The sequence below is a fragment of the Choloepus didactylus genome, chromosome 7 (assembly GCF_015220235.1).
Source record: "Choloepus didactylus isolate mChoDid1 chromosome 7, mChoDid1.pri, whole genome shotgun sequence".
Classification (NCBI taxonomy): Eukaryota; Metazoa; Chordata; class Mammalia; order Pilosa; family Megalonychidae; genus Choloepus; species Choloepus didactylus.
This window is the reverse complement of record NC_051313.1, coordinates 18,411,778-18,431,410: the sequence shown is the minus strand read 5'-3', so window position 1 is coordinate 18,431,410 and position 19,633 is coordinate 18,411,778. Positions and strand designations below refer to the sequence as shown.

Here is a 19,633-nt window from a genome sequence, read left to right as displayed (position 1 = left end):
CTGATAAAGCCGCTAGAGTCAACCAACGTGTACAAGAAAGAGAAAAACAGGTTCAACTTGGATGGAATTGGCCAAAGGGGAAAAGACTCTACAAGCTAACAACCAGGTTTCTTAACAAAAAAATATAACAAATAAATTGCAAGGGAGAGAGGGGAAAGGGAGGGAAGGAAGGATAGGAAGAGAGGACACGGGAGTGGGAAACAGAGGAGAAAACTACAGATTAAAAAAAAAAAAAAGCAGGAACAGCTTAGATATTTAGATATACATTCTCTCGGAGTCATTTTGTTGTCAATCTGACCAAGATTAGACAAGTGAAGGAGCAAAAAGCAAGCTCATTTGTCACATCAAAAACTTACTATTGACCTAGCATTCATTCAAAGTGTGTATAAAGGAGCTGAATATGAGGACTTCTGGTCTGGTTACAGCTATAGAATGTCAAAAAGTTAGGAATGAAAAATGATTCTCCACACAGCCTATATGGATTTTTAATGAACAACATGTATAGTTTTTTAAATGTAATCATATGTCTGTTGAATCTATAATAAAAAAAAATGGGGCTTGTAAAAAAAATACTTAAAGACATAACAGATTACAATGCATGGACTTATATCTGGATCTTAATTCAAACAAACTGTACCAAAAAAATCATGAAAATTTGTTATATAACTTGAAATCTGAACACTGCCTGAATATTACAAATTAAGAATTGCTGGCAATTTTTAGGTAGGATAATGTTAATGTTTTTAAAAAATCCTCCTTATCCTTCAAAAGTGCATGCTGAGATATTTCTGGATGACAAGCTATGACTCAGAGATGTGTTTTGAAATAACACAGAATGGGGAAGTGGATGGGAGTATGGAGAGGTCAGCACTGCAGGTGGGGCTGGATGGTGAGTGTTTTGGAGTTACTTGTTCCATTCTTTTTAAATTTTGCATGTTTGAAATTCTTTATTTTTTTAAACACAAGACATTCAGGGGTAATGAGAACTTTCAGTATCCAGAGTTTGTTTTCTAAACACAATTTGCCAGTGCAAGGAAGGAGAGCTCCTTGGAGAAATGAAGAAATGACGTGCTTTCAAGTCTGAGAAGTACAAGGTGAGCCTGGAGCATCTTGTTTTAGAAAGTTCAGAAGTAAAAGGAACCAGCTTGAACTGATTCTTGCTGGTCAAATTTGGGTAAATTTCAACAACACCATCAACAAAAAACAACGATTTATAAAACAATGAATGAAACAAGAAGCCAACAGTTTGTAGTGATACTCAAAAATAAAATGAGAGAAGGAAAGAAGGCAATTATTACAGAAGAATGTTGGCCAACAAGGTATACAAGAATTAGAAAATTGCCATTATTCAGACAAAAGTTTAATTATTGTTTCAGACAAGGATTACAAATGGATGGTAAAACACTTGGTCATTATTGGCAAACAGGATATTCACCCAATCTCAAAGATCACCCAACAGATTAGTATTAATTGCAAATTGAAAAAAGGCATCTTTACAAGGGAGAGATTGGGTAGACATCTCCTTAACCAAATGATGAAACTTTCATCAATAATGGGATCATTGGACCCCATGTACCTCTTCTCATGATGCAATAGGAGGCAGAAATGTTATCTATGCAGTAGAGCTTGGCTAAAAATGTACGGTCTGAATCTAATTATGAGGAAACCATCTGTATAATTCAGAAAACTAGTCTGGACTCTTCAAAAATATTGAAAGAGACAAAGTAGGAGGCAGGGGTGCTAATCCAGATTCAAGGAAACCAACAAGATATGTCAGTTAAAAGCAACACATGACCCTTGACTGAATCCCAGATGAAGGTGGGGAAAAAGTTATTAACAATGACACTGAAACCACTCGGGGAATTTTAATACGGCTGTATAATTCATATAATTTTTGTATTAGTGTTCAGTTTCTTAAGCATTATAGCTATGCTGTGTTTTTTACACAGTTATTATGCTAAAAAAGAGAAAGAAAAAGCTGTTCCCTGACAGACCAGCAAACATAGTAACAGACGGATATAAAAGAGAGAAAACGAAGGTTGCAAAATGTTGAGGACAGTTTGCTATCCTATTATTCAACTTCTCTGTAGGCATGGAATTTTCATAATAAAAGCTGATGTAAAGTACGATATACCATGTTTAGTGACATCTGAACAGTAAGCTACGTACAGGTACCGGGGCATCTTCGCCTCTGCTCTTTTGTGTCTTCTTTGAGCTCTCCTTCTGACTGACTGCTTGCTCTGCAAATGAAACCTCTAGGTTGATATCCGCTTCAGAGGCAGGTACCTCTTCAGGCACCAGTGGGCTCGGCTCCTTTTTGCCATCAAAGGTAGATGCCTGATCTGAGATGAAAACAAAGAGTGAGACCAAATTCATATGCTCTATTTCTCTTATTCCTTCTAACACATGGCTATATAAAAACTTTTAGAAAAGTATTAGTTTCTCTAGGTAATAATTACCTGCTACTTTAATAGGAAAAACGTATGCTCAAGGAATTCTACCAAGGGCCAGAGGGAAGAGAGGGAAAAAGGTGACTAGAATCCATAATTCAATTGTGGAACCTTTCTTTGAGATCACAATTCTTAAACAAGGCCCAATTCCAAAACACTGATGGAGGATATTCAACTCTTAATAAAAAGCCTTATAGAGATTAAGTAGACTCAATTGTGTGTTTTATACTATAATAAGCAATCACAAGCAAAAAAAAAAAAAAACAAAAAAAAAGAAGAGAGGTCACTTGTAGTCTCTCTTTGAACTACTAATAAACCATTTCATCTCATCACAGTTTGAACAGATTCCCAGAATAAACCTCTTCTATGCCCTGCATTTCCTTTCTGGAATGTTACCTATCATAATGAGCATTTCCAAACAAGAGTTCATGCCAAAACTAATCACTGTGGGAGTGAGTTCTGCAGGTACCTGGTACAGGAACCAACATGTTTTACACCAGATCCATATCAAAGAGTATACAAAGCTTCTACAACTAAAAACACTAGTCAAATAAGTTATACTTACATCAACATTTCAAAGGTAAAGTAAGTTTAGCTTTGGTTTTGGTTTCATTTATTTATTTGTTGTTATTAAGTCTCTAGGAAAGAGTTAACATTCAGAAACATCTTTGCTGAAAACACCAGCTTCAAGCTTTGAAGAAAATACCTCTCAATTCAATTATTTATTAAGTTTTTGGTTTTTAATGACTCACATTTTGGAAAAAAAAAAAAAAAACCACCATCAACAGAACAAAAAACAACTGAACCAATGACAGGGGTTACTAATACTTTCTCTTTGCAAACCATTAACTCATGGTGAGAAGCTCAGTTATAAAATAAACTTGGACGGTGCACTTATGTGCTCACATACTAACACAAGGGGACTAAAGAGAAAGGGCCTAGGTAGGTTGGGGCACAACATCAAACACTGCAGCCTTCGGAAAATTATCAGATTTATAGTCATTTAAAATTATCAGATTTATAGTCATTTAAATTAAAAACAAAAAACTGTCTTTCAAATCAAGAGCAAATTAAGAAGTAAATATAAATCTGATCTTATTCATTCCCATTCAATAAGCAGGTGTGGCTTATTGAATAAGGCAGCTTCATGGACCTGCGACCTAGGCAGGCCCCCAGGAACCCCCAGCTTAGATGGGCCCCGCCCCGGCTCAGATGGGCCCCGGGGCGCTTTAATGCTCTGCTGTCGCCATCCTGAATTTTGAACAAGGAGTTCTGTGCCTTCCGTTTGCCCTGGGCTTCTCAAATTATGTAGCCAGTGTTACTGGTGTTTCACAGTTAACAAAGTAAGTAAACATTTACCTATGCAACTTCAAAAATAAAAATAAATTTGAATCTCCTTGATGCTACTAATAAATATTTATCTGCTGCTATAGATGTTATATTTATATATTTTTAATAGCCTATAGTATTTTTTTTAAAAAAAATTAGAATACCTGTACTGTTTTCTGATTAAATTTGAAAGTATTAACATAAATGTCAAAGCAAATTTTTGTTGTATTTTCTCACTTGTTCATACTGTTTTGTGTTTAACTGTGAATATGTATGTTGGTTTCCCACGAAACCATTCTAAGAAGGAAAAAACGATTAGCCATTTTCTTAAATTAGAAGCTATCTATCCAGCAACTGACTGTCTATGGACAAGATTTTTAAAATTACTCCCTCTTCTCTCCAACACTCTGATTCCAGAGCTGATAAACTCCTTTCTCCCCCACACAACTGGGACGTGCCGAATTCAAAAATCAGCAAGGAATTATAGTTGTTAGAGCACATTTAAAACATGAAATTTCTTCTGAAACCATGGCAAATAAAAATATGGTAGATAAAAGCCCAAAGGTTCCAACAGGAAACCAAGTTACAGCAGCAGACAGTAGGAAATACAGTTTGGGGGCTAAGGGAATCCTATTACAAGAAACAAGGGAAATGGATGGTTAATTGGCTAATTAAGATATCTAATGAATCAATTATCTACTCTCAAACAGAAAAGTTAACAGAAAATGCTGCGATACAACATTTGGCTCTTAAAAAGTCCTAACAAGTACACAATATAATTTCTTTCATCTTTTCTCCTTCAGTTTTTGAGCTAACAGCAGCACTGATTTACAAAATTTTACAAATACCCTCAAAGTTTTTCAATTGTCCAAAACATCCTGAAGTGCCTTTATTTTAAAAAATTAAGTTTCCTTCCTCCACAGAAATCCAAAATAAAATAATAAAATAAACATATCATCATGGAGGGTTAAAAATAAGTATTTTGGCATTAATATTTCTAAATGTATATATTGAGCACTAAGCCTTTCATATCTATGGGGTAATGCAATTTGGTGAAAATTTTAAACTGATACTTAACAGTGGATTAATTAATTTGAAATGTGACAAACAACCCGTGTAACATTAAAACATTATAACTTTTTCATTTAAATAAGTATCTTTAATTAAACATGCTTAAAAACCCAAGTGTGGGTACAACATTTAGAATAGACTATGCTGTCTCCCCTGTGGATTTCAAGCAGCAGTAGCTCCACTTTTGGACTCCAGACAACATTTTCCATGCATTTCATTCGGAACCTTCTAATGTTTGCATAACACTGGTTAATTCACTGGCTAGTGTAAGAGCGTGGCATTACCCAGAACAGGTGCAGCAGTAAATACTTTCTGACTGGGATGCTGTGACACACATCCTCATGGCCTTGTGAGTCAAGGCACCATGCCCACTTCATAGCATTCCAGCAAAAGCAGATGTAAATCAGGCAGCAAGTTTGTCACATCTCACATGCTTGCCAAAGCTGGGCCAGCAAGTGCTCATATAACGAACTTGTATTCCAGAACTTCCATTTATATAGCCTGCATTGTGATCTCCGGCAAGGAAGGAAAAGACAATGTTTTCCTCACTAACTGTGTAGCAGTTGCCAGTTATTCTTCCCTAAAACCCAAAGCATATTGACATTGGCACAAAAGGTTCATCTCTCCCGATGACCCAGTTCTCTGGCAGGCCAGTGACAGAAACGCTAGCTTGCTTGTCACTTCAGTGTTTGCCAGCACAAGATGTGGGGAAATGCCTGGTAATTTCATCCTGATACAAAACACGTAACTAAAGAAACCCTCACAGAATAGTAAAAATCAAGAGCTTCTATAGATATAAATATTATACAGATATGTATGTCTATACACACTTTTAAAAAAATTTTTTTTTTTTTTAGAAGACAGAGGTACAGGAAAGAAGTTCTGAGAAAAGTATGGAAGGAAGAATAGAGAGCTGGAGACCCAAAGACTTCAAAACAGCCCATAAAACCTAGGACTAACACATGATTCTCACAGAAGTTGGGAAACATCCCCCCATCCTCTGCAGTTTACCAGACACTCCACCCCCACCTCCAAATCCCAATCCAAGGCAACACTAGTGATGTCCTGTTCCCAGCAACCAGATTTTAAGAACCTAAACAAGAGAGAAGGACAAGTTCCTGAGCTGGATTCTAACCACTTTGTTAGAGTTTGTTAAATAATGACACGTTATGGACTAAATTTATAAACTTAACTCTATGACCTTTAATTAAGAATGTTTTCTCTTTTTGTAAACAAATAAAATAGATATAATTTATTTCTTGGTAAGTACTAATAAAGACCTAATATGTATTTTCATCCATGCTTTGAATTTCTACTTTATTTCTTACATAATAAATACAAAAGAGGAAAAGAAAACAGAAATTGTAATCAATTGCATGAGAAACCTTGAACTATCTTTTTAAAAATGTTCTAAACCTTCTGAAGAGCAATTTATTTACGAACTTAAGGGCCTGTGACTTGAGAACAAGGTTCAAAATTTGCTGGCTCCACTCACTAGCTGTGAGGTTTTGGGAAAGTAACTTCATATCTCTAAACCTCAGTTCTCGTATCTGTAAAATGGGGTAAGAACAGAATCTAAATAGGGTTCTCAAGTATATAAAATGAGGTAAACCTCTCCACATAGTAGCTGGTACCTGGTAAGCATTTCAAAAGATATGGAGATGCATATGGATGTTGGAACAGATAAGGATACACAAATATAAAAAATTGAGGGTCCATTTCATGTTCAACCATGTGTGCATCTTATTTTAGTCTTCTCAGGATGAATGTTTTAAAAGGTTGCATTTGTTTGTTATACTAATAAACAGGAAAATGCAAGTGAACAGGTACAACATACCATCTTTTCCTGGGTATTTGTTTTCATTTGTTCCGACTGACTGTGATTCGGTGCCATCTGGAGTCTAAAAACAGAAAATGGGCCACTTAGTCATCTCCAACTTACAACCAAAGAAAATGGTACTACACATAATTCCGTTACTAACCTTTAGAGTACAGAATTAGAAGAATCATAGTAAAATTTTAAAAAAAAGTATGATTTTAATCAATATGCAATCATCTCACAAATATTTGATTACCTACAAGTTGTAAAGCACAATTCTAAGCCCTGTGGGGAATATGAAAAACATCAAACATTCCTGTCATCAAGGACATCAATATTTAGTTGATAGTAAAAGATGTGCATGTTGGAAAGCTAGTAGTGTCCATCAACTGATGAATGAATCAACAAAATATGTATATGCACACATGGAAAATTATTTGACAAGAAAAAGAGAAGTACTGATACATGCTATAACATGCATGATCCTTGAAAATATTATGAAACATGCCAGTCACAAAGAACCGCATATTGTATGTTTCCACTTATCTGAAATGTCCAAATAAACAAATTCATAGAGACAGAAAGTAGATTAGTGGTTGCCTAGGGCTGGAGGAGTGATAGAGAAAGGAGTGACTACTAATGGGTACAGTTTCTTTATTGGGGTGATGAAAATGTGCTAAAATTGTTGTGATGATGGTTGTACAACTGTGAATACACTAAAAACCTTTGAATTGTACACCTTAGATGGTGAATTATTTGGTGTGTTAATTGTATCTCAATAACACTGTTATAAAACAAAATTACAAGCTGACATATAGGTAATAAAAATAGAAATTCCTTAAAATTAAAAAAAAAAAGCTTGTAATCAATGTGAGATAAAGTAGAGCAAATGATTAACCAGACAATAAGAGATAAGACATTTGAAGGAACTCCTCTTTCAAGGGGTTGGGACAGTAACACCTGAAAAATGAAGCCCTTTATTTTTTTTTATTTGTATTTATTGATTTATTTTTTTAACCTCTGTATACAGGTAAAATTCAGAGTTTGTATTTGGAAGATGACATCACAAACTATGAAAAGGACAAAATTAACAATTCACTTTTTTTTTTCCTTCCCCCATTTTTCTACTCATCCATCCATACACTAGACAAAGGGGAGTGTGGTCCATATGGCTTTCCCAATCACACTGCCACCCCTCATGAGCTACATCTTTATACAGTTGTCTTCAAGATTCATGGGTTCTGGGTTGTAGTTTGACAGTTTCAGGTATTTACTGCCAGCTATTCCAATTCATTAGAACCTAAAAAGGGTTGTCTATACTGTGTGTAAGAGTGACCTCTCGGCTTCTTTTGGAATCTCTCAGCCATTAAAGCTTATTTCATTTCCTTTCACATCCCCGTTCTGGACAAGAAGATGTTCTCCATCCCATGATGCCGGGTCTAGATTCCTCCCCGGGAGTCATATTCCACGTTGCCAGGGAGATTTACTCCCCTGGGTGTCAGATCCCACATAGCGGGGAGAAACGAAGCCCTTTAAAGTGTTTATGGAAATGGCCAACTATGGCTGGTGTCCCTACCCCGTAAGTGTAGCCAGACAGCACTTCTACTATTTTCAGTAAGGCTTTGGAAGGAATTTAGATATCAGAGAAGGGAGCCTGGATCAATACAAAGAGCCCTATTTGAATGCATTATTGTTTACATAATCATTCTATTGGGTGTTCATCTCTACACAGGGACAGAAAGTACTCTTGGTAGTCCCCTCACTGCACAGTCCTGGGAGCCAAGGGCTGCCCCCTCTACCTCCAGTCTAAGAAGAGTATCAAAAAGCCATGGGCAGGTATGGCTAGGCCCTTGGTGTCCCACCTAGAGATTGGCAGTACCCAGGACAGTGCACAGACACCACCAATAGCAGAAGAGGTTCAAGGGTCCACAGATCCATTTTAATCCCTCTCAGGACTGACAATCCCATCCCTCCTCCCTCTGCCCACAGCTGCAGAGGGCTCACCCCATGGCACAATGAACTCAATGAGTCATTCTGATCTTATAGGCAGACACACAGTTTGGAGCATGTGGCTGGAATTGTTTTCCTTAGCAACTGAAGATGACAGTCCAGATGGTTTTCATTTCTGTTATATTTCCCAGTGTCAGCAAGGGCTTCATCAAGAAGCATTTAAAATGAAAGCGCTGAATAGGCCCTAACTTAGAGAGAAGAACTGCACATGAAGACTGGCCTGTGTTTGCTTGACGGGTGGGAGATGCAAAGCAAATCTCTAATGGGTGGCAGTGTTTCAATTAAAGGCATGCAGTTTAAGCAAGTTAACATCATTTTAATTTACTTGTGCTATTTCTCTCCTAATGACTCCATCAGATGATACCAACCACCAATTACTCTGGACTCAAACCATGTGCTTTTAGACATTACCAGGAATTTGCTGGAAATTGCTGCTGCTAGCACTTAGTAGCAACATCCACTTGGAGGCTGGCAGGAATCCCACAATATATATTTTGCTTAGGCTCAGCTCCCTGCTCCCTCCCTTTTCACTTCCTTATAATTCTCTTAGGGAGGGTTCACTGATTTGAGAAAGAAATGTCACAATACTGTATTTCCTGACCATTCGTTTTCTACAGCTAGAAACTAAGTCTAGGCCTTCAACTTCAGTGGCTACATCAAATACCCACTGGGTGGTAAACAAGTGCCTGACTATTTCACAGCAGCAAGAAACCTGCCTGCAGAAGCAAGCTAGTGACACCCACACACCCACAAATGGATTGGGTTTGATCCACAATTAACCGTGCAAATGGACGGGCAATCTGCAGCTTTCAAAGATTTCTCAGAAGAATGAAATGCCTACAAAAAGCACAAGACTTCTACATGACAGAAAGATATCTTAAATATAAGCCCTTGCATTCCCCCTGTTTTTTTCCAAGGAATCACACAATTTGTTTTACCCTTTATTTATAGTATAAATAGAATCTCGCAATCAGATTGCTTAATAGCAGAATCATGCATGGACTAGAACAGGATGGAGAGTGGTTTAAAGCACATACTTATAGTCAGATGGATTTGGGTTTGCCATCTAGGGAACGCTGGGCAAGTTACTCAGAAGTCTATGAGCCTCAGCTGCAGGAAGGAAATAACACCTCTCTCATAGGATGGCAATAAGGATGAAATAAGCTAAGGCCACGGTATGTGTTCAGCAGTGGCCGCAGCAATTACTACTGCTGTCATTGTCATTACCATTATTGTCCACGATTCCCTTTGTTGGTTCCCATTCCAACCACCCCACTGGGCCAGCTAGGCCAGAGATACTCAAAATGTGGTTTGCAGAGAGACCAGGATGGAAATAACCTTAACCCTAAGCTCCATGTGATGGTCAGGTTCTTGTGTCAACTTGGCCAGGTGATGGTACCCAGCTGTCTGGTCAAGCAAACACTGGCCTAACAATTGCTGTGAGGACGTTTGTGGCTGGTTAATAAACCAACAGGCTGGTTTATTAAATCATCAGTCAATTGGCTGCAGCTATGACATTACATCAACAAACAGCCTGTCTTCCACAAAGAGAGAATGCAATCAGCTGGATTTAATCCAATCAGTTGGAGACTTTCAAGTGAGACAGATAGAGGACCTTCACTTCTTCTTCAGCTAATCAGCAAAGCGTTTCCTGAGGAGTTCATCGAAGTTGCCAGTTCGTTTCCTGAGGGGTTCATCGATCACGTTCATTGAAGTTGCCAGTTTGTTCCTGAGGAGTCCGTGGAACATCTTCACTGAAGTTGCCAGTTTGCTGCCTGCCCTACGGAATTTGGACTCATGCATACCCACAGTTGTGTGAGACACTTTTATAAAATCTTACATTTATAGATATCTCTTGTTGATTCTGTTTCCCTAGAGAACCCTAATACACACACTATTAGTTCAATCACACTATTCATTCATGACTTGTTTTAATTTTTTTTTTTTTTGGGGGGGTTGCAAGATTTTCTTGATGAGGAAGGAACGATATTCATTTATATTCTGGGGCAAGCTCCTTATGTCCTGACAGACAGTGTCAAATAGTTCACCTGCTAGTTGTTTTGAGCAGTGCCATTCTGGGCCATGCAGGTCTTGAACTTTTACCACATCTCTTCACCCTACCAGACTCCAGTCACTTCCATTACTAAATTAATCGTTTTGACAATTGTTCTTGAAGTTATCCATGAGCTAGGCTCTATGCTTAGCACACGACAAAAAGGGGAAGTTATTTCATGTCTCTGAGGACCTACTTCATAATTCAGCAGCAATTACCTCCCTCACAATCCATTTCTATTTGTCCCCAAATGAGCCCTGGAATAATCAAATATCCCTATAAGAGTTGGAATGAAGAATCCCCTACCTCCCACTTCCCTAAGTAATAACTGGCAGACACGTTGTCTGGGAGGCCTTCCCTACCAACTTTAGTGGGGCCAGGCCCACTTCTAATGCTCCAAGGGCACCAATGACCCCTAACGCAAGGATTTCTCCACTGAATTTAACTTGTTCCATTTTTTGCCCCATGAGTAAGAGTTCTAGAAGGGCAAGGATTAAGTCCCTCTTGTTCACTGTCAGCAAGGAGCTTTAGTGCCTGACATATAATAGGTGTGATTAAGTTTTTAATGATTTGAATTAAACCGGATTGGCCCAGTTGATTTGAAGCAATCATTCCTTTACTTCACCATCAAAAAAGAACACCTACTTTTTCCTTTGGCTCTCTCTGTTGAGCAAATATGTCTCTGACATCAGGAATCTGGTGCTGTTTGTTTCTTTTCCTCAAGGTCTGGGAGACCGTCTCTACCCGTTTCTGAACAGCTGCTGCCTGGGTCCGGGTCAATGTCGATAAAAACACCATGCTTTCCTGAGGATCTCCGGCAGACTCGCCGAAGAGATTGGACAAACCAGCCTCTTTGAGCCACTCTTCTTCCAATTCTCCCTCTAAGACAACAGAGAAAATGGTAATTAAAACACAAAACATGAGCACTTTTACATTTTTTTAAGCTGTTAAAACTCTTACCTAGACTCTTCCACCACAACCAAACCACAGTGCTAAGAATCATTACCTGAAACCTGGACAACCGCCATAAACTCTAGCCACAAAGACAGCAAATTTTAGATCAATTTCTTATATGCTCAGTTAAAAAACTTATATTACTTCATATGGTATTAACCTCTATAATTTCCCCACAGATTAACGAGGGAAGATACTGTTTCTCTTCCAGAGATGAGCAAGCAATGACAAGGTAACTCACTTCCATCAGGTTCCAGAAGGAAGTCAATCCTGGGGATATAGAGCAGAGCCTGGTTTCTTGGCTTAAATTCAGCATACTACCCCAGAATCCAACTCCAATTTATGGTGTTTTCTCTGTTTACTATATCTAACAGTGAGTGCGGCAAAGAAGTACAGAACATATGGACATCAGAAACTACTCAATTCCCAATTATTTTTTTAATCCTCCTGGTCATCCTATGAGGTTCATTTTATTTTTACAGATTTGAGGGGGTTGGGGAAGCAGCACACTATTTTTCAGCAATGAAGAATTTATTATAAGAAGCTAACTGAATAACTGAATCCATACAAAATACTGAATGCAGGAAGTAAACAGTAAAGCAAGTATTATGTGAGATCTAATGAAAATTTTGAAAAAAATAAACAGAAAGATAATAGAAACAGTTCATTCCAAGCACCATGTTTGTAAGTAAGAGAGAAAGTTGAAAAGCAAAACTTTGGGACACAAAAGACCTGGGTTCAGACTTCATTTCTGCACCTTGGGAAGCATGTTGCCTTGAATAGCCCATTTCTCACTTGTAAACTAAAGCCCAGCAGCCCTGGCTATATCACAACCAAATGTGAGAATGTTATGTGGGAAGAGCTTTGCAAAGCACTACAATAGCCCCTTCACATCGTATAACACTAATCAGTTTGTCTAGCCATCCTTCCAGACTGCAAACTCCTTGAGGGCAGAAAGCAAGTATTAAGGTCCTTGGCTTCAAGCATCATTAACTAGTACCAGGCATTCCATGTGTTGGCCACAAAAACTGTTCACTAGAAATGAAAAAGTCAGGCAGTCATCACTATTAATGCTGTTAAGAGAGAATTCTCTATAGGTGTATAAAACTAAATCGCCAGAAAAAAAGTTGGTATTGCCAAGACAAGGAAAACAAGCGAGCTTACTATATATAGTCATTTGTCCATGAACAAGTGGAGATAATCTCAAACCATGTGGAGCCCAAGAAAAAGTGTGGGCTCATAGAAACATTCCCTGTATTCTTGATGATCACACTGTGAACAGTAATATATGAGTGTATTTTAGCCTTGGAGAAAAAGGAACATAATCTAAACCAGGCTTGAAGACTGGTTTTGCTCTAGCATGTTCTCTTCTCATTTGGCACGCCACTGGTAAGCTGCTTCCGTCCTGAAACAATCAGACAAAAAAGCTGAGAGGTGCTAGCAATTATCACAAATAAGCTCAACCTTACTGGTAATGCATTTGTGAAAGAATAAGAGTAAAATGATACGGACACTACACAGAAGAATGTGATATGATTTCCTTTTAAAAATCTAAAACTAACAATAATCCCAAATTATTCTTTTTTAAAGTATCACTGGTGGATTTTTCAAGCAATATTGCAATACGCGGGGAAACCCCGTTACATAGACTTAGCTATGTAAACAACCTGATGCTATGTCACCAAGTTAAGTCATTCAGTTGAGAAGGAGATCATATTAGTGGGACACACCAAGGCACTGATTGTGGCTCCTTCGCCCATTTGACATTTGTATCAACTTATACACAAAAGACATATTACAAATATGTGGATGGCAAAAAGCACAGAGACAGAGCTTATATAATAGGTGACAGAATTGGGCATTAAAAACTTGGTGACTTTTTGAATGCAAGAGGTTTAAACCAACAATATGAAATTCAAGGGGAAAAATGTAAACTTTTGCAATTTTTCTCCCAGAAAATAAAGTATAATAGTGGAGCCCATAAGACATATGGCTTGAAAGAGACTTGAGAGAAAGTATGGGCCAAGTACAAGAAAGGAGCAAATACAGAGGTAAGAAATGCTAATGCCATCTTCTCCCATCCAAATCTTTATCTGAGGTTGTCTGGCTACACCTGTGGCATTGTCCTAATCTGGAGTATCATACTTAGAAAGATAAGATGACTGCAACAGGTTTAGGTCTGAAACCACACACAAAGATTGGCTTATGTGAATTTTCCTTCTAGAAGAGAATTGGCTAGGAAAAAGATAACTAGCTTCAAGTATTTAAAAGGCTATCAAGAAAAAAACAGAAGAGACTGTTTCTGCTCTTTAGAAGGCAGAACTATGACTAAGTAAGTCTAACTAATTTAGAAGAAAACAGTTTGTAAGTCAATAAAATAAAGAATATCAAAACAATTCAAGCTGACTGACCACTGGAAAAACAGTGTCATTGCAAAGCAGTGGACTTTCCATCATCATTGATACATACTAGAAGCTAAATGACCAGGGTGGCTAGGATATCACAGAAGGAATTTAAAGGGAGGTTAAATGATCTCCAAGATCAAGTCTCACCTTAAGAGTCTATGATTTAGAAAGCTTAGCCAACAAAACTCTAGCCACATCTAGGACCAAGTGAACTGACTCATGCCACTCACACATAAATTTGCTACAAACAAGTAATTCTCAAGATGAAAAGTATCATTGTAACATTCAACTTTTTTTTCTTTCTATACTTGTTTTCTATGCATTTATTTCCCATAAATACATATAACAACAAAAGTGTTATTCATTTGGTTATTACCATCAGGTTCTTTAATAATCACCACCTCTTGGTCTTCTTGTCTATTCTCATTGGATTTCTTGATATTTTCAAGTTCTGTCCAATAGTCTTCCATAGATAGTTCGTCCAAAGAATCCTGAGAACTGGAGTGATCAAATGGTGGCTTCTCCGTGGCTTTGGTGGCATTTTCCTGGTTCATGGTATACTGGCCATGTCTGTGACTAAAAATTCAAAAGAAAACATGAGGAAGTAGTTCAATTTCTAAATATCACAGAGCTGAGGTGAATTTGGAAACTCCTTAAGTTCTCCTTAATAAAACCAGAGAGATGTATTTTGAAACTGTTTACATTGAAGTGCAACTGATTATGATATGCTTCTACAGAGAAGTATGGTGAAGAACAATTAGCAGTACGGTAAATTATTTTTCCATTTACATCTCACTTAAATTATTTTAAGACTCTTTTAAACCTGAAATGTTCTTAGGAAGCAACAGGCTGGATCTTGGTAACAGGCTATTAATTAATTACGCTGGGACTGAAATTTTCACAATATTTGAGATTTATCCTTTATATTTGTAAACCAAACTCAGCTGACCCTTAACCCTTATATAGCAAATTTCTGCACTGAATGAATGAATTACTATGTGAATTTACAATTTATTTTTGGAACTGAAATATAAACAAATGGGTAATTTATTAAGTCTGTTGTTACACTCCACTGTTAAGAACAACTTTTAATCTTTACTATAAAGGTAGCCATTACCTATATGTACCAATTATTCAAACATATAATAAAAACCCACTTATTTGGCAATTCTGCATAAAGAGCTGAGAATTACTGCCTAAAGATTTACCTCATCATATTACTTCATTGAATAAATGAAGTTATTTTATGGCCTCAAGGAAAAGAAGTATTTTCGTTGTACTTCACATCCCATCTACTTCTAGAATTGAATTAAAGGAGCTTACAATAAAAACATAAATATAATAGAAATACTAAATTTTTATTCTATTAGTTTTTTATTGTGACAGAGAATAAAGTTAGTTTCTTAAACAGCTAAGTTTTCAGCTATGATGACTTTCCTTTATATTGAATAATTTTTTTTTTTTTAAATTACAATTCAAGTGGGGACAGTAACTAGTGAACTAGCATTTTGATATTCTAATTTCAAACTGCTCTTATACTTCCCAAGAACAACTTCAAGGAAGTAATATTATGCCAGATTGTACTGTACATATTGAAAATAAAATGAAAAGCAATAAAAAAAATCCTTTAATAGTGTGAACATCTCCACATTTAAACTGGTCTTTCCCATAATTGGTTTAAAATAGAATTTTAATACTATAGAAGGTAGAGGGTCACTAAACTCTAGGCAAAACTATCCAGCAGTTTATTTACCACTGGTTTGTTAGAAAAAGTCAAAGAACTTAATTGCCCATTATTGTAGATAAATGTAATATAACTGAGTATTTAGCTATGAAAGGCTAATAGACTGATTTATTCCATTAAAGATGGTTCTCTCTGCCTTGACTACCTACTTTATTAATGCTGGCTGCATGAATGAATGAACAATTGCTATAACATCTCCCCAGTACAATCCTTGGGTGGTGATGGGTGGGTGTTGGGATTAGGGCCAACAGAAGGAAGTCTAAGAAAGTATCTGTGTGAATCTATTTCCTTAACTCTCATTGTCCATTGTTTGCCTCCTCCATCCCTTAATTCAAGAGGGGCTTCCTCCCTCCCTGGCCCCAATCATCCTGTTTACATCTCTGTTCTCATCCTAACCCCTTCCTCTCTTCAGTGGCCCTTATACAGTATTTCATTCTAGAGTATTTCATTTTAAGAGCATCTCTCAAAAACAAAAAGAAAATATTGCATTATTTTTTATTTCAGTGATTATTAGCTCAATGTATCTGTGGGTTATATTCCTTAATCTTGCTTTAACAGGCTAATTAAAGTTAATTTACAGACTGTCTACAAGATTCCCTTTTATTTCATGTCAAATATGTAAATGTCCTATCCTTGCTTTTGTTGTAACTCTCATTATAGGACAAAATCATCTACCATCTTCTCATCTCCAACTCTCAGCCCCCATCAGAGAACATGATAATTATTCTTGATGAGTGAAGTATAATGACAAATGCCAAATACTTCGGTTTAACTGTTCACAGGAAAGAGGTGCAGTTGAACTAGAAGTACATTATTAAGCCTTTCACTCCTCAAGGAATGTATTTATTTTGGCAAGAATTTTCCAGTAAATTTCCATTAAGATAGCATGTGTGGAAAAATGCAACGGCACTGAGTAACAGCACTGTTTCCTAAGTATACCTTTGATATCACACCCCGCTTTCAAAACACTCATAAAGCAAGAATCCAATAGCTTTGTCTTGATAAGACTCAGTATTTCAGTTTAATAAGATTCAGAAGCTAAGTAAGTTTGTGAGTAAACTGATGATACTGAGTCATGGACAGCAGGGTTTTGTTTGGTTAGTTCACTGCTTTTTATGAACTAAATGAACTGGTAAATGTTGAAAGAAACTTTTTTTTTTTGAAGTACTGGTGGTGTGGAGGCAATTATCCACTAATATTTGCTGCAAAAAATGCAATTGAACATTCTTTAATTGTAGTTCACACCAATAAACACGCCTTGACAATTCTTTCCTTCTTAGGATAATCTACTTTTATCCTCCAAACAGGCTACAGCTATTAGCCCAGCCCTTCTTGAAAGTGTTTGAACTCTCTCATCCTGGTAGAGGCCAGTTAACTGGTTTCCTCTTTTCTGTTTTTAAGAGTATGTTACATGACACCACATTCATTCTGCAAATTGGGTTCAAAAACCTAAAGCAACATCTGCTAGACATAATCAGCTGCAGAGAGGAATGCTCCAAAAGAAAGTCCCAAGCAGACACATGGTTCTGAAATCACTCAGATACATGGTTTATACCACAGGCAGCTAGCTACCCATTACCCTCATCTAACTTACTGGCAAGCAATTGCTCCCAGTTCTTTCCTCCTCATTCCCGGCTCCAGAGTCCTCGGTACTCATCATCCACAGCCACTCTTCAAAAACTCCCTATGTCTCATCTTTTACAACATAATGACAGAACTAGACCCAGTGCTCTGAAGAAGCTGCCTGTGTTGCTCTATAAAGAAAAGCTTCCTAGCAGGCTGCCTGTGCCATGCTCTTTCCAACACATCACAGTATTATCACTTTGTCTTTTCTCTTAGGGCACAAATATCACTGGCGAATGCTTGCTTTACTGATCTTTATGGACCTTTATGGAATGTTCTTTTTCTTTTTTTTTTTTTTTTTAATTTTATCTTGCCAGCATTCCCTCCATGGTGCATTTATTAAAAGATAGAGCTTTGTTGCCTGGGTATTTTCCCCAGGTATATTTTATCTTACATGTCTGTGGCAATTTTTCCATCTAGTCAGTGAATGTCAAATGCATTAATATCGTTCAAAGTATTAATAATGCCCGGTATTTATTCTGTCACAGAGGATATTAAACTGGTCTGACACAGTTTGTTCTTCACAAGGAGATGCTGGTTGCCATGCCCTGCAGTCTACTAGAGGATTGTAGGAGGATCCTGTGATGTTGCATCCTAGTATCAGTGCCCTCATTTTTGGAGTCAGCAGAATGAAATGGAAAGATAAAGGACTAGGAGTCATAAGAACCAAATGACAGTTCCAGCTCTTCTTACTATCTCTATCATCTTTGGAAAATCACTTCTTAACTAGTCTAAGCTTTACTTTTGGTACCTATAAAATGGAAAGAATGCCAGTATCCTTGACTACTTTTACAGGTTTGTTGTGATGCAAATGAAAGTTTCTGTTGAAGTGCCTTATATGCTAACCACGGAGAGGGCTGCAAGTTAACATTGTTACTAACACCTAAACTGCTAACTAGCACTAACTAGCACTAACTGCCCTTCCTTGGTTTAATAAGGTCACCTGGCCCCCCTCTAAGATTCAGAGGAATCATTTATCCTCTAGGACAGCCATTCTCAAATCTTTCATTCTCAGGATGCCTTTACACTCTTAAAATTTTTCAAGGACCCCTTGCTTATGTGAGTTTTTGCTTTTGCTTACGTGGGTTATATCAATTTCTAAGTGCTGTATTAAAATTAAAATTTTCAAAAATATTGATTCATTTGAAAATAAGAATAATGAACGTTAACACAAATAACATATTTTTTGGGGGAAAAAAAAAAAAACTATATTTTTCAATCCAAAAAGAAAAATAGTGAGATGAGTGGCATTGTTTTGCATGTTTGAAAATATCTGTAATGTCTGATTTAATAGAAGACACCTAGATTCTCATGTCTGCTTTCTGTGTTCAATCTTTTGCAATATTGTGCTCATGTAGTCTCTGGGAAATTCCACCATATTTTCATGAAAGAATAAGAGTGAAAAAGGCAAATAACTTCTTAGTGTTATTATGAAAATAGTTTCGATCTCCTGAACCCCTGAAACAGTCGTGGGGACCCCCAAGTGATCCAGGAGCACACTTGGAAAACTGCCCTTTTTAGGATTTCTCAAAAACTACACCCAACGGATCTGAACAAGCACTTCTCAATTCTGAAGGTAGCATTCCAGAAAGACCTACCAAAAGAAACAGACATGCTTTTCTAGTGACTCTGCACCTACTTTTTTGCTTATTTTATTTAGTTTTTACAACTTTCCATCAAAACTGGGACTTACACCAATGATATATCTGTATCTCATCTATGCTGTAATGGCAAAAAGAGTAAAGACGTCATTTAAAACCTCCCTCTTGCCAAATGTTTCATCATGTGCTTTAATCCATCATGACAGAAGTTCTCTCTAGGTCCCTCCCTTTGGCCAGTGATTTGAAGATGGGTATTTTCTTTAATGCCCCTTTGTTACCTGTGTTCTCTTCCTACAGTCATCTCAAGGCAGATTTATTTATTTATTTATTTATTTATTTGGAAATAGAAGGTTTCTTTGAACTAATATTCAACCATCTGGTGTAATTTCTACTTTTTGTACTCTATCCCATATCAAGATTTCTGTTGCTAGTTTCATAACCAGTCTATATCCTGATTCTGTCCATCCAGACACATTTTTTTTTTATCCCAAAGTCAGCTTTCACGAAGTTCTCAGATGCTGGGACTTATTTTTGTTTGTGTTGTTTTATTTTCTTACAAGATCCTTTCTAGAAA

General features: G+C 37.1%; 1 protein-coding gene across 4 annotated transcripts in view; it reads right to left on the bottom strand.

The window, feature by feature from the left end:
* ARHGAP18 (Rho GTPase activating protein 18) overlaps positions 1–19,633 on the bottom strand; it is a 136,808-nt gene that overhangs the window by 56,115 nt on the left and 61,060 nt on the right. For all 4 annotated transcript variants that reach the window (XM_037842957.1, XM_037842959.1, XM_037842958.1 and 1 more), the window contains 4 exons: positions 14,468–14,667; positions 11,378–11,613; positions 6,688–6,751; positions 2,170–2,342 (listed from right to left, as the gene is read on the bottom strand). In XM_037842957.1, the coding sequence (XP_037698885.1) occupies positions 2,170–2,342; positions 6,688–6,751; positions 11,378–11,613; positions 14,468–14,667 (673 nt within the window). The remainder of the gene's footprint in view (positions 1–2,169; positions 2,343–6,687; positions 6,752–11,377; positions 11,614–14,467; positions 14,668–19,633) is intronic.